The sequence below is a fragment of the Crocodylus porosus genome, unplaced genomic scaffold (assembly GCF_001723895.1).
Source record: "Crocodylus porosus isolate Cpor-Errol unplaced genomic scaffold, CroPor_comp1, whole genome shotgun sequence".
Taxonomy (NCBI): Eukaryota; Metazoa; Chordata; order Crocodylia; family Crocodylidae; genus Crocodylus; species Crocodylus porosus.
In genome coordinates this window covers 44,663,037-44,675,290 of record NW_017728910.1, presented here as the reverse complement: position 1 = coordinate 44,675,290, position 12,254 = coordinate 44,663,037, and the positions used below count along the sequence as shown (strand labels likewise).

Here is a 12,254-nt window from a genome sequence, read left to right as displayed (position 1 = left end):
TATATCCTTAGATCAACATGGCTACAACCGACAACCCTACAGCAGAAGGATACATTATGAGGAACCTTCCACAGGTGCTCATGGCACAGCTGCATTTGCTCCTATTTTTTTTAAATGAGATATTAAACTAGCTTTTGTCTAACAGCAACAAACTGTTGAAGGAAAAGCATTAGTGGGCTTCCAGGGCACCACGCAACTGGTTGATGGATGGCCCAAGGTCATACAAGACCCTGGGATCCCCAGTACTGCACTCATGTGCACCCTTGATAAGCCTGTTCCTCTGGGTCTCGATGCAAAGGCCATCGGTATTGACAGAAAGGCCCCTAGTGATTGTATGTGCCTGGGAGCAAGGTCACCAGCAAGCAGATAGTGATACAGTGCCTGGAATGTGAGGTATTTCCCCAGCTGAGTTTCTAAGTCCCTGAGGGGAAATGGGGCTTTTTTCGGAGGCTTAATCTGCTTGTTTTCCTAACAAGCCTGGGAGCAGACCTTGCTGGCAAAGCAAAAGAGCAAGAACTCCATCTCTCATGGAAAAAGACAGAGCGTGAAAACCGTCCACCCTGACTGAGTGATGAGACTACCCCACTGTTTCCTATAACAGGAACTGTGCTGGCTGGAAGGCAGAGTCTGTGCTAAACTCCAAGGGAGCTTGACAATGAAGAAGACAAACAAGAGGTCCCTATAAAGCCATGAAGGCACGGCTCTCGAGAGCAACGGGCTTCTTGTCTGACAGCTCTGTCCTTGAGATTCAGCCACAAGCTAAAGCTGCCTCTGCTGCTCCAGTGTGGGCCAAAGCTGCCCGTCAGATAAAAACGTTGATTGAACCTGGAGTGGCAGAGATTAAGGGCATTTATACACATACATTTGTTTGCTCTGACACGCCAGAAATTCAGCATATTGGAGCAGACTCAATTAATCGAGTCTGCGGAGCACGCAAACTGATGTGCCTGGCACAGTGTCACATGCATTTGTATAAATGGTGAAGTGCACATTAGCGCTAAAAAAAATGGCATCAGTGTGCTTTGAAATTAAAATACCTTAGGTGTGATTTAGTTCAAAAGCACACCGCCGCCATTTTCTCAGCGCTGATGCGTATTTTGCCGTTTATACAAATGTATGTGATGCAGTGCAGCGCGCTTTTAAAAGCACCCAGCACTGCATTGCATACATGTGTGCATGTGCCCTAGGAGTCATGACTCTGACTCCTGGGTTATACTGCCAACCCTCACTGACTTCTCACCTGAAGCCAGATGAGACCTTTTCCCCTTCAGCCTCAGTGAAATCATACCTAGAACCAGGTAGTACTTATACTCCCCTACTAGAAGTAGGATTTGAGTGCAGGTCTCTGCGGGAGAATGACTGAAGCATTATCATTGCATTAATCAAGCCCCAGGGTGTCTTCCTCTCTGAGTTTCATTTTTGCAGTACATAACCATTTAAAAGACACAGCTGGATGGTCTCTGCCCCTCTACAATGACCAAGCACAGTGGGGGGGGGGGGAAAAATCAGACCTCATAGATCAGGAAAACTTTTGCTCCGACGTAAATTCCCATGCGAGTCACAGCACGGACAGCGGCATTCATACCTGAAAAAGAAACACAAAATAAACAGCAAGCCCAGAGGATTTCAACATCTCCCTCTGCTTAACTAATGCAGCACTGGACACTTGTTATACGGACCAGAAAAGGGGTGTTGCTCCTTAAAGCCCCATAACTATGAATAATCGATCACAAGACTAGAGGCTAACAATATAGGTGTAGGAATGATTTGCAGACATGAACATGATAGAAGGAGGAATTCCAACAACAGACATGTGGATCCAAGCAACTTTCATATAGAAGACTGAAGCACATTATAAATACCTGCTCTTATACAGGGCTTAAACTAAATGCAACAGAATAAACATGAGCCTACTACTGCAGTACACCCTTGAGTTTTCTTGAAGTGTGTTTACACAGATTACCTGGACTCCACAACAACCCCACTAAGAATGGCCTGGACCTTGGGAATAAATGTAAAAGCAGCACTCAAAACACCCTTTAGGATGAAGCCAAGAGATGTTAGCTGTCTGTGTTCCTCAGCTCTTGGCTCATGCTTCTCATTTGTGCCTTAGGACTATTATGGAGGTTTCTGGACAAAATGGAAAGAAGAGACTGAATGGGAGGGAGAAAGCAGGAGAGAAGAAATCTGAGGTGGGCAAGGAGACACTGGCCTAGGAGACAGAGAGAGTGAGGAAAAGATTCCTCAACCAAGGGGGAAGGTTTTATTTCCTTGCTTCCTTCTGCACCGGTTATTAGCTTGGCAGCCAAAGGAAATTTCACAATAAAGTTCATTTCCTAAGGTTTTGCAGCTCCTCCCTACATTTGAATACATTGAGGGAGGGAAGTCCCTGCCCCCTCCCCTCCAATAAAAGACAAAAAGCAAACAAGCCTATTTATTAAAAGCAAAAAGTAAAGCGTGGATATTGTAATTGCTTGTAAAAGCAATAGTCCCAAACCAGGTACAGAACGGGCAAATATGTCCCAAGTTTCCTTCCATATCTTAGCTAGCAAGTCTAATAATCTGTAACCTTCCCACCACCCTAGAGGCAGAGGGCTCTTGATCAGAGGCAGCCAGTTGTGCCGCCATGGGCGACTGTTTTTTTGATGTGGAAAAGTATTCACAAGGGACTAGGACGACCCATCCAGACTCAGCTGACTTTTGGCCTGAATTGGACTGAATCCAATTCTCTGCAGATGAAAGGCTGCTGTGCTAACTCAACAGAACTTCCTCTCCAGGACTGGTTCTATGCTAGAAAATACTACCGTGTTGAAGAAAACACTGGATCACCAAATCAGGTGCAGCAATGCTTTGTAATGCATCCCCATTGCCCTTATTACCTGATCTCCCCTAATATATCTACCCCCTTTGCCATTCTCTTCCCCTCTACTGGAGCTGTGATGCAGAGAGCTCCTCCCTTTCCTTGTCAGGGCTTTCATTCTTAGGTCTACTGCAGGTCCCTGAAGGACGATGTAGCGAGTCCCAACTGCTTTAGCCTCTGACTGCGCAATTTCAGATTGCATCCCATAGCGATTGCTCACATCATGGGTTTGCAAAAGCACCTTGATAAAGAGAACTGTAGTGGCTTTCACACGCAGCCAGAGTTGTGAAGACAGACAGTAGGACCCTAGCAGTTATTTGAACTGTCTGGAGCAAGCCTCCACATACTGTTTCTTTCTACTGAATTGGAGGCTCAGGAGACCACTCTGCAAAAGGATCAGCCACTTCCATCTGCATTCATGAGGCACTGACCCCAGTGAAATCCTTGTTGCACCAGAGATGAATTCGACCTGGTGTTTTTAGTAATTAAAAATAGAAAGCATTTTTTAAAATATGTATTTTAGCAAAAAGGGGCTTAGCTCGGTTAGGAAAACACCCTGCCAGAAGACACAGTCACTCTTTATCAAACCTCCCATCACTGCACTGACCCAACAGCAAATCTAACAGCTCCATGGGGACAGGCAGTCATAAGTGGCCACTATGGTGCCCTTGGCAGATTAGGTGGTTTGCTGTTGGAGAGGAGGTGGGCATGGAAATACCACCTCCTTTTTTTGCTACTGGCACATGTACCCAGCAGGCATTTGAACACTGATTTTTAGAGGCAAAACCAGGAGGTGACATCTTCTTTACCCTTTCCCAGCTACTGGAGCTGCTGCAGGGAAGATGCAGGGTTTGTGGGGGGCCGGGGGGGGGGATAGGAATGGGAGGAGGAGGCTTCCCCTCAGCTCCATTCTGCCTCCGCCACTCCTCTTATATAGTGCTCAGGGCCCGTGCCCTGCTTGCCCACCCATAGTTGCACTACTGGTAGCAAAAGCCTGGGTGCAGTGACCCAAGAGGTCCCTTCCAATCCTACATCCCTATGGTGTGTGTCCGTGCCAGCCATGTCCCATCATGTACAGAAAGGCCATTCTTTGCTGTCTTTAACTGCAATATGTTGTCACCTATTTCACATTTTTAAGCATTTGTTACACCTGTTGCTTTTATTTTCCTTTCCTTGACTTTTTAATCCATGCTTCTGCTGACCAGGGAAATGTTACTGGTTCATCCTCAATCATATTTGGAAGGGTCTTTGCACTTGTGAGCCAGAAACGTATTTTTAAAGCAAATTTTTGTAGCAAATTGTAAAGCATTGTTCTTTGTAATGATGGAAAGCAGCTGCCAAGGTGAATTTCCTGTTTGTTGAGGGCACATCACAAAAGGATTTCTCAAGTCCTGCCATGGGGGTTTCGTTCTGACATTTGAAATGCAAACAGCATTCCTGGAAGTGATGATCTAGCCTGTAAAATTGCAAAGGAAATAAAAATGTGCATGGGGCTAAAGAACCAAACTGGGGCTCTACTGTCAAATAACCTCAGGTATTCAACACATGCACTGCAACCCTGGGTGTGGACCTTCTGCTTCCCCGCCAAACTGAGGGACTTTGCGCCTGCCATCAGAAAGGACCACTGAAAAGAGGGCAGAGAATGGAACAGGCCACTTAGTTCATAGTTTGTCAGGACTGTATTTATGCTGTTATAGGTTCTGTTAGAGAAATCAGAAAGTGTGCGGCTTAGACTCATCAACAAATACTAACCTTGCAACATGTGCTTAAGGTCTAGGAGAATGGGGTTGCGCTCTGCTGGGTGTTTTACAAATGCAGCAGACAATATAATCTAGGTCTGGGGTGTCAAACTCACCCAGCACCCCCGGACTGGATCCCAACTGGAGAGCTCCTTGAGGGTTGGATCCAGACCAAGGGAGCTCAGGGGTTAATGCACCTGTTGCTCACTGCCTTGGCATTGAGATGTGTCCCCAACAGGGCTCCATACCCCAATTTTGGTGGCAGACCCTACCTCTGAATCCCTGGCCCCTCTAAGAACCTTGCAGGCTGGATCACATGGCTTCACAGGCCACATCTAGCCCACAAGTCATATGTTTGACACCCCTGACCTAGGTGAACAAGAAGAACACACCAGTGTGTTGTTCTTAACCAGCTAGAGCAACAGTCCCAATTCACCACCTGCCTAACTGTTGTCAGGTTGCACCCTATTAAGATGCATGTTAGCTACCTGGGGACAGATCCTAAAAGTGCTTAGGGCATGTGTAGATAAAACAGGGGCCTTAAATTGAAGTGGTGGGTTTTTAAAAAAGCCACTTCAATTTAGGGTAAAGTAAACCCCATGTCATGTACACCCGTGTCTTACCTGCCTCTCCAGCAGAGGGGAAGGTGAGCTGCCACCAGGCAGAGCAGATCCTGGGCTGGGGGGGGACTGATGCTTCCCTCTATGGCTGCAGCAGCCTCACACCAAGCAGCACCCAGCTCAGGCAGTCTCAGGGGGCACCACAACCATGGAGGGAAGGACTGCTTGCCGCTTTTTTTTCCCCTTTGGTGGAACCTGCCTTCCTGGGCTGCTGCCAGGCTCTCTGCACGAACTGCCTGCAGAGCCCCAGAGTTGCACGGAGCCCAGTGCCTCACTCCGTGCAAACTAAAACTCCTCGGAGCAAGCAAAGTCATTTAAGGTGCATTACACCGCCAAATGTGCTGCAGCAGCTGGAATTAATGTGCAATATGCCGCTGATGCATGCAAACACCAACACCGTTAAAGTGGTGCAAAAACATTTAACCCACTTTAAAAAGTGTTGTGCACGCATTCCCCTTGTTTCGTCTACACACACACTTAGACCAGACAGCAGCCATCCTGTGATCCATTAATCTCTGAGACTGTTCCCATGGGTTAGGCTACTTGTCTGCCTAGTGTTGGCTGGATGTAGCTACAGCTATATATGCTATAGTAGCTCCTTTTTAGGAATTTTACAAAAGGCTGGAAGAGCCTTTAAATATACAAAATAAAAATCATTTCTGTGAGTCGTTGACTTATCTCTAGGAAACAGGCCTGATTCATCCTGCTCTTTGATTCTGAACAGAGAGCAGCATTAATCAATCAACTCTACCTTGCTCTTTGCCCTGCTAGAGAAACTCAGGCAAAGCAAGCAAGCTGAAAGGATTGTGTAAGCAGGTATGGACTCTTCAGAAGCCCTGGACAGATCTCCTCCAGGGCACCGCCACTCCCAGAATTCCAGCACTCGGCTAATCCTTGAACTGTGGCCTGTAAAACTAAATCTGCAGGAACCTAAACAAGCTGTCTACCTATTCACTGTATGGCTCAACATGAAACTGGGCAGGGGAAGATACTTCCAGCTTCCTGGATCTGCAACCTAACCCTGCTACCTGCAAAACAGTGCTGGCAGGAAGTGTTGGACTGCTAACTAGGCCCCCTATTCAAGAAGGCATTTAAACATGTGCTTAATTTTGAACATGTGTTCACAGCCCTAGCTTTAGGCAGGTGCTGACAGGCATTCCTGAATAGGGATGGACTTAAGCACAGCCTTCAAGTTACGTACATGCTTTACTGAATCAGGACCAATTAGAGGAAAGCATCCACTTCTTTCAACCCCTGCCTCCCTTCCCCCACCCCCAAAGCATATTTTCCCTACTTCAGCAACCTGCCTGGGCAAGAGGCCTGTTTTCTCAAAGTCACTGCAGGAGTCCCTCAAGCAAAAAGCTGATCCTGAACACCAAACACCAAGCTGGAGGAACACAAGCAATGACAAAAAGGGAAGGTTTAATTTTGAAACGTATAAGAGCACAGGATATTAACAGGGATGCACTAAAGTTTCCCCTCTTCATTATGGCATAGATTTAAGAATTTTAGAAGATTGGAAGGGGAGATGAATGCAATTTTCTGAGTCAGAGTAACTCAAAGTGGTTTCTTAACATGCACTGAAATAGGTGCGCCTCCCCCGTGTTCATTCAGCTCCATAATTGCCCTACATTGTAGCAATGATGGAAGCCTTGGTTTAATCTGGACACTGCAGGGCTACTCTGTCCTGTCTGTACAACAGCTTCTTCCATAGCCATCACTGGGATACCATATCAGTGGGGTCATGCTCTATTATTCTCCTGCTGGCAGGCACTCCCTCTCTCCTGCCCTACTCCCCTGGTTTTGTTAATCCAATGCCCCACAACAAAATTTAGCAAGGTTACTTTACACATCTTGTGTGTGTGACTCCAGTTCTATTTTCCAACCTTTCACTGCCACTCTCATCATCTGAGAAAACGAACTGAAAAAGGGCTTGCGATATTAAACATGTTAGTGCACATCCTGTTAGCATAAAGCAGGGTGGCTCCAAAAAAAATAATCAGTGGAGCTCTACAAATTTGCCTGGAAGAGCTGATGCATAATGCTAAATGCATCTCATATTACAAAGAGAAAAAGTAATCGCAAGAGCAATGTTCAAAAACCGACTCGCGCAAAAGACAAGAAATTGGAAATCAAGGACTGGTTAAGATAATTAAGCACAGAGCCTGTTGGCAAATGGTTACTACTGGGGGAACTACAGGTATTTGATGCAAGCAACCAAGAAAGAAGAACTGTTTAGGATTTTTCAAGGACATTCAACTAGGAGCATCATGCTGATACGTTGTGTCACCACTGCTGGCTTGCATGGTGCTTTACAGACAAGTGAAAAGAAATTCTGCCACAAGATTTTATGAAGTAATTACTTAATAAGAAGTGACAGGCCATAGAGGTAGGAATCCACAGAAAACAAGGGGACAGGACACAAAAGCATCTGCATAATAATCCCGTTGTTTAGTTGCACAACATTTTCCAGAACTTCTACCTTTCAGGCTAGACTTTTCCAGATTTCTAGAATGCCTGGGAACAGTTGGTTCAGCCACTGTGAAGCAGAGAGAGGGCAAAAATATGGACAGCACTGCTACCGTTACAAATGCATCCCAATTAGGTCTTTATTTGAAACAGCTTCAGCACTGAAACAGCTGAGGTTGAGAAGGTGAAATGTTCCCATGGGAAATTTCCTTTATTTCAGGACTAAGGTGTGCATGAACAGCTGCTCCCTTGGCATATGATAGCACCTTGTCTTATAAAACACTTTGAGATCTAGTGGTGAAAAATGGCTACAGGAAGGTCAAAGAATCTTAGGGATGTGCAGCCATGAATGCAGATCACCGTCTTTCTCAATCTGGGGACGGGAAGTTCTGGTCTGCAAGGGGATGGAGAAGCAGTGGCAAACTGCAGCTTCTACCAGCCTCTAGCTGCTGTGTTATGCAACCTTTAAAACAAAAAGAGCCATTAAACACGCTCTCCTTGCCATAAGAACAGCACAATGCGATCATGCATGATATCATGGAAGGGCAGAGCTAGGATGAAGTGCAGCCATGTCCCGACCTAGGGGTATTTAGGAGCTTACTCTGCTGCAAGCTCTACGAAGCTACTGTTTACAAACGGCAAGTGCTTCTCCAGATCCTTGCCCCTATGTCTCAGACTGTGACAGAGCCCATCTGCTTTAAAGGAAGCTGTGGCTTTGCACAACTGCCTCCGAGTTGAGCCTAGCTGCTCAGCGGATCACCTGCTGGAGGGATGCTGACTTCGAAGGGCCACCACACCTAGCTTGTTGCACTGCCCTGTGGCTCTGGAGCATCCTCTGATGCTGGACAGTGTTTCAGCCCCCTCCAATTTATGGAGTTTGCTGCAGTCCCCCAAGTAACTACCAACTGCTGAGGGGCCATCTGCGAGAGCAGCTAGGGGTTGGTGCCCGCGTCCCTGGCACCATTTGGAGAGCTGACTCACGACCCATCGCATCACACTATCAGGAGGCAAAACAGGGCACTGCCGGGGGGACTGTGGAGACCATTTAGCAAACAAAAGGGTTTAAGAAATGAAGGAACCAAGGGCTGGGGGAGGATCTGAAAACCAAATGTAAGACCTGCCAAGACTGTGCTGATGCTGGGGAGCCCCCCACGGCTGGAGGCCAGTCCAGGGGGGACCCGGCCTGTGCAAGAAGGGGCCGGGCAGACATGAGAGCTCGGCCTGTGGGGGCAGGAAGGACGGCAGGGGCAAGCGTGTGACCTTAGCATCGCCATGCCTTGTCAAGGGCACGTGGGCCGTGACTGGCCGCACCGCGGGGTCCTGCCCGGGCCCACACGGCAGCCTGAACCAGGTGGCAGGGCCCGCCCCGTGGGCGCTGGTGACAGCCGTGCTGCGTGTCCCATCCGCGGGCCCCCGCGGCGGCCGAAGCAGGGGGCCGGGCCCCACCCAGCGCCCCCGCACCCCGGCGGGCATCGAGCAGCGCTGCCGCCCCGAGCCCGCGCCCACCTTGTGCGTCGCCGCCGCTGGTGAGCACGGCCATGGCCATGCCGGCCCCCGCCGTGCGCAGCTTCTCCAGCTCCTGCGCCAGCGCCATGCTGCTACGCCCACCGCCACCCGCAGCCAATCCGCATCCAGGCCTGGCCCGGGGCCCCGCCCCCTGCTCCCTCGGCCTCGCTTTGCTTCGTGTTCCGATGCGGATTCGGACCCGGGTTCAGATATGACCCGGGATCGCATTCCGGATCGGGTTCAGGGTTCCGATTCGGGTTCGGATTTGAATCTGGATTTGGGCTCGGGTTTGAATGTGAATTCGGGTCTGGATTGGGGTTTGAATTGGGGTTCAGATTCTGGTTTGGATTCGGATGTGGGTTTGTATGAGGATTTGACTTCAGATTCAGGGTCAGATTTGGAGTGGGGTTTGGATTCGGGTTTGAATTTAGACTTAGATTTGGATTCAGGTTTAAATGTGGATTCAGGTTTGGATTCAGATTTGGATTCAGGTTTGGATTTGGCCTTGGGTTCATATTTGGGTTCAGATTTGGAGTTGGGTTTGGATTCAGATTTGAATTCAGACTCAGATTTAGATTCAGGTTTGAATGTGGATTCGGCTTTGGATTCAGATTTGATTTCAGGTTCATATTCAGGTTTGGATTTGGATTTGGATTTGGATTTGGATTTGGGTTTGGATTTGGGCTGCCTTGCCCCGCTGTCCTGCTCAGGCACCCTCCCACCAAGCTAGACCTCACAGGAGCCGGTCAGTGGAAGCTGTGGTTGCGCCACCTGGGCAGGGGCTCCAGGAGAGGCAGGGGGTGCTGGGCATCTCCACACCTGTGCCTGGCTGTGGGGATGCCCCAGGCTTGTGGGCTGCACTGGGTGCCCCCCCCCATACCCTCTGCCCCCTGCATCAGGGGGTTTTCAGCCTCCCTCTGGGTGCTGCTGGGCCAGTGCTTCTGCTGGGCTCAACCCTGCAGGGGGCTAGAGCATCCTGCCCCTTCGCTCACAATCAGACCAATCACCGCATTTGGGGTCAGGAAGGAATCCCCTCCCCGCCCCCCGGCCAGACTGTATTCAGATTGTACCCTCTACGGGACAAACTGTTGGGAAGAGAGGTGGGGGTGTAGCTTGCTGTGTCAAGGAGCAGTACACTTCCCTTCAGACAGAATTCATTAACCATGGAGGGTGTCTTGAGACCAACCCTCTGGGTTAAAATACAGAGGGAACCTGGGGAAGGGGATATACTGGTAGGAGTCTATTACAGACCTCCTAACCAAGAAGAAGAACTGGATCTCAAATTCAATAGGGAACTGGCCAAGGCTGCACATTCCCAGTGTATTATTTTCATGGGAGACTTCAACCTCCCTGACATCTTGTGGGAGACTTCAACCTCCCTGACATCTTGTGGGATGAGCACATGGCCAGGTCTAACCTGTTGCGTAGCTTCCTCACCTGTATTGATGACCTGTACTTAACACAAGAGGTCTACAGGCCAACTAGGGGAGAGGCACTGCTGGATCTGGTTCTGGCCAAAGGGTAGATCTGGTGAATGATCAGAGGAGCGAGGGCAAGCTTGGTGACAGTGACCATGATCTGATTACTTTCTCTGTGCAACGCAGGGTGGGCAAATCCCTCAGTAAAACAGAAATCCTCAACTTTGGGAAGGCTGACTTTACACTTACAGACCTAGTCTCAGTGACTGGCAGTCAGTCTAAACCTGCAACTTTACATAAGTTCCATGCACACAAATCGGTCTAAAAATTGCAGAACCCGGTTTAAGATAAACCCAGATCCATGTAGTATGAAACGTATTTGGTTTAGGTCAAACCAGTGCATGGAACTTCTGTACACTTTCCCTGCGCAGCCCCAGGGCTGGGAAAACCCAGCCACTGGCCTCAGTCCTGGGGTGGCTCTTTTCACTTCCCCGTCTCCAGCACTGGGCTATTTTTTTGCCACAACCCCCCCCTCAGGAGACTGATCAAAAAGGTTCCCCCTAAGTTGTGTGCTTGTAGTGGCAGGATGCACAAGGCTCCATGCTGCTTTCAAAGGCTGCCAAGCAGTGCTGATCATTTTTGAAATGATGAAATCTGCCGGATAGGGCAGACCAGGCATACCTTCAGTGTTTCACAATACCTGAGAGCTTTACAGAGTATATTAGATGATGTGATTTATATCTGTCACATGAAATCCATTCTCTTTTGCATGCTCTCCTCAGGTGGAGAATTACACATAAATTTTTCTGTTTTGGTAGGGGTTTATATTTTAATTTAAAAAAAGTAAAATATATAATATGTATAGTTTAGTATTTCAAGACTCTTTTCTCCCAAATAATGTTGTGAGAATAATTTGTTCAGCGCACTGAAAGGGGGAGGCGAGACCAATTCAGGAACGGACTGAAGTGGCGCGCTCACGGACCGCTAAGCCTTAGAGGGAACATTGCTGGTCAGTCAGGCACTAGGAAGGAGAGTCAATGAGGAATGGTTGTTCCTCAAGAACTCAATCCTCAAAGCACAAGGCAAATCCACCCCATCCCACAGGAAATGCAGTCAGAGGACAGAGAAGCCCCCTTCACTCAATAGGGAACTTCTGGGTCTTCTGAAACAAAAAAGAGAAGCTTAAACCAAGGAAGACTACTCGGCACAGCATGTATCTGTAGGGAGCAGTCCAGAAAAGCCAAGGCAACAACCAAATTCAGGCTAGCCACCAGAATCAAGGATGACAAAAAGTCATTCACCAGATATGTGGGAAGTTGGAGGAAAAACAAAGGCAACATTGGCCCCCTGCGAGTTTTCTACCTGCCCAAGGTGGTCACGCTGTCAGACAGGACACAAAGCAACTAGGGCTCAGGAGATGGGTCCACAATTGATGTAGATCAAGTGAGAGAGTCTTGATATCCATAAGTCCTCGGGCCCGAACAGATTACACCCGAGAGTCTTAAAAGAGCTGGCAGACATTATAGCATGCCCTATGGCCAAGATATGTGAAAACTCATGGTGCTTGGGTGACGTACCGGAAGACTGGAAAAAAGCCAGTGTAGTCCCAAACTTCAAGAAAGGGACGAAAGCAGATCCAGGG

At 48.4% G+C, this 12,254-nt stretch overlaps 1 protein-coding gene across 1 annotated transcript in view; it reads right to left on the bottom strand.

The window, feature by feature from the left end:
* The window catches only part of PFKL (phosphofructokinase, liver type), a 38,788-nt gene extending 29,488 nt beyond the window's left edge, over positions 1-9,300 (bottom strand). Inside the window, exons 1-2 of the mRNA XM_019533104.1 lie at positions 9,195-9,300; positions 1,512-1,585 (exon numbers count right to left, since the gene is read on the bottom strand). Of these exons, the coding sequence (XP_019388649.1) occupies positions 1,512-1,585; positions 9,195-9,282 (162 nt within the window). The 5' untranslated portion in view covers positions 9,283-9,300. The remainder of the gene's footprint in view (positions 1-1,511; positions 1,586-9,194) is intronic.
* Between the last annotated feature and the right edge of the window lie 2,954 nt (positions 9,301-12,254).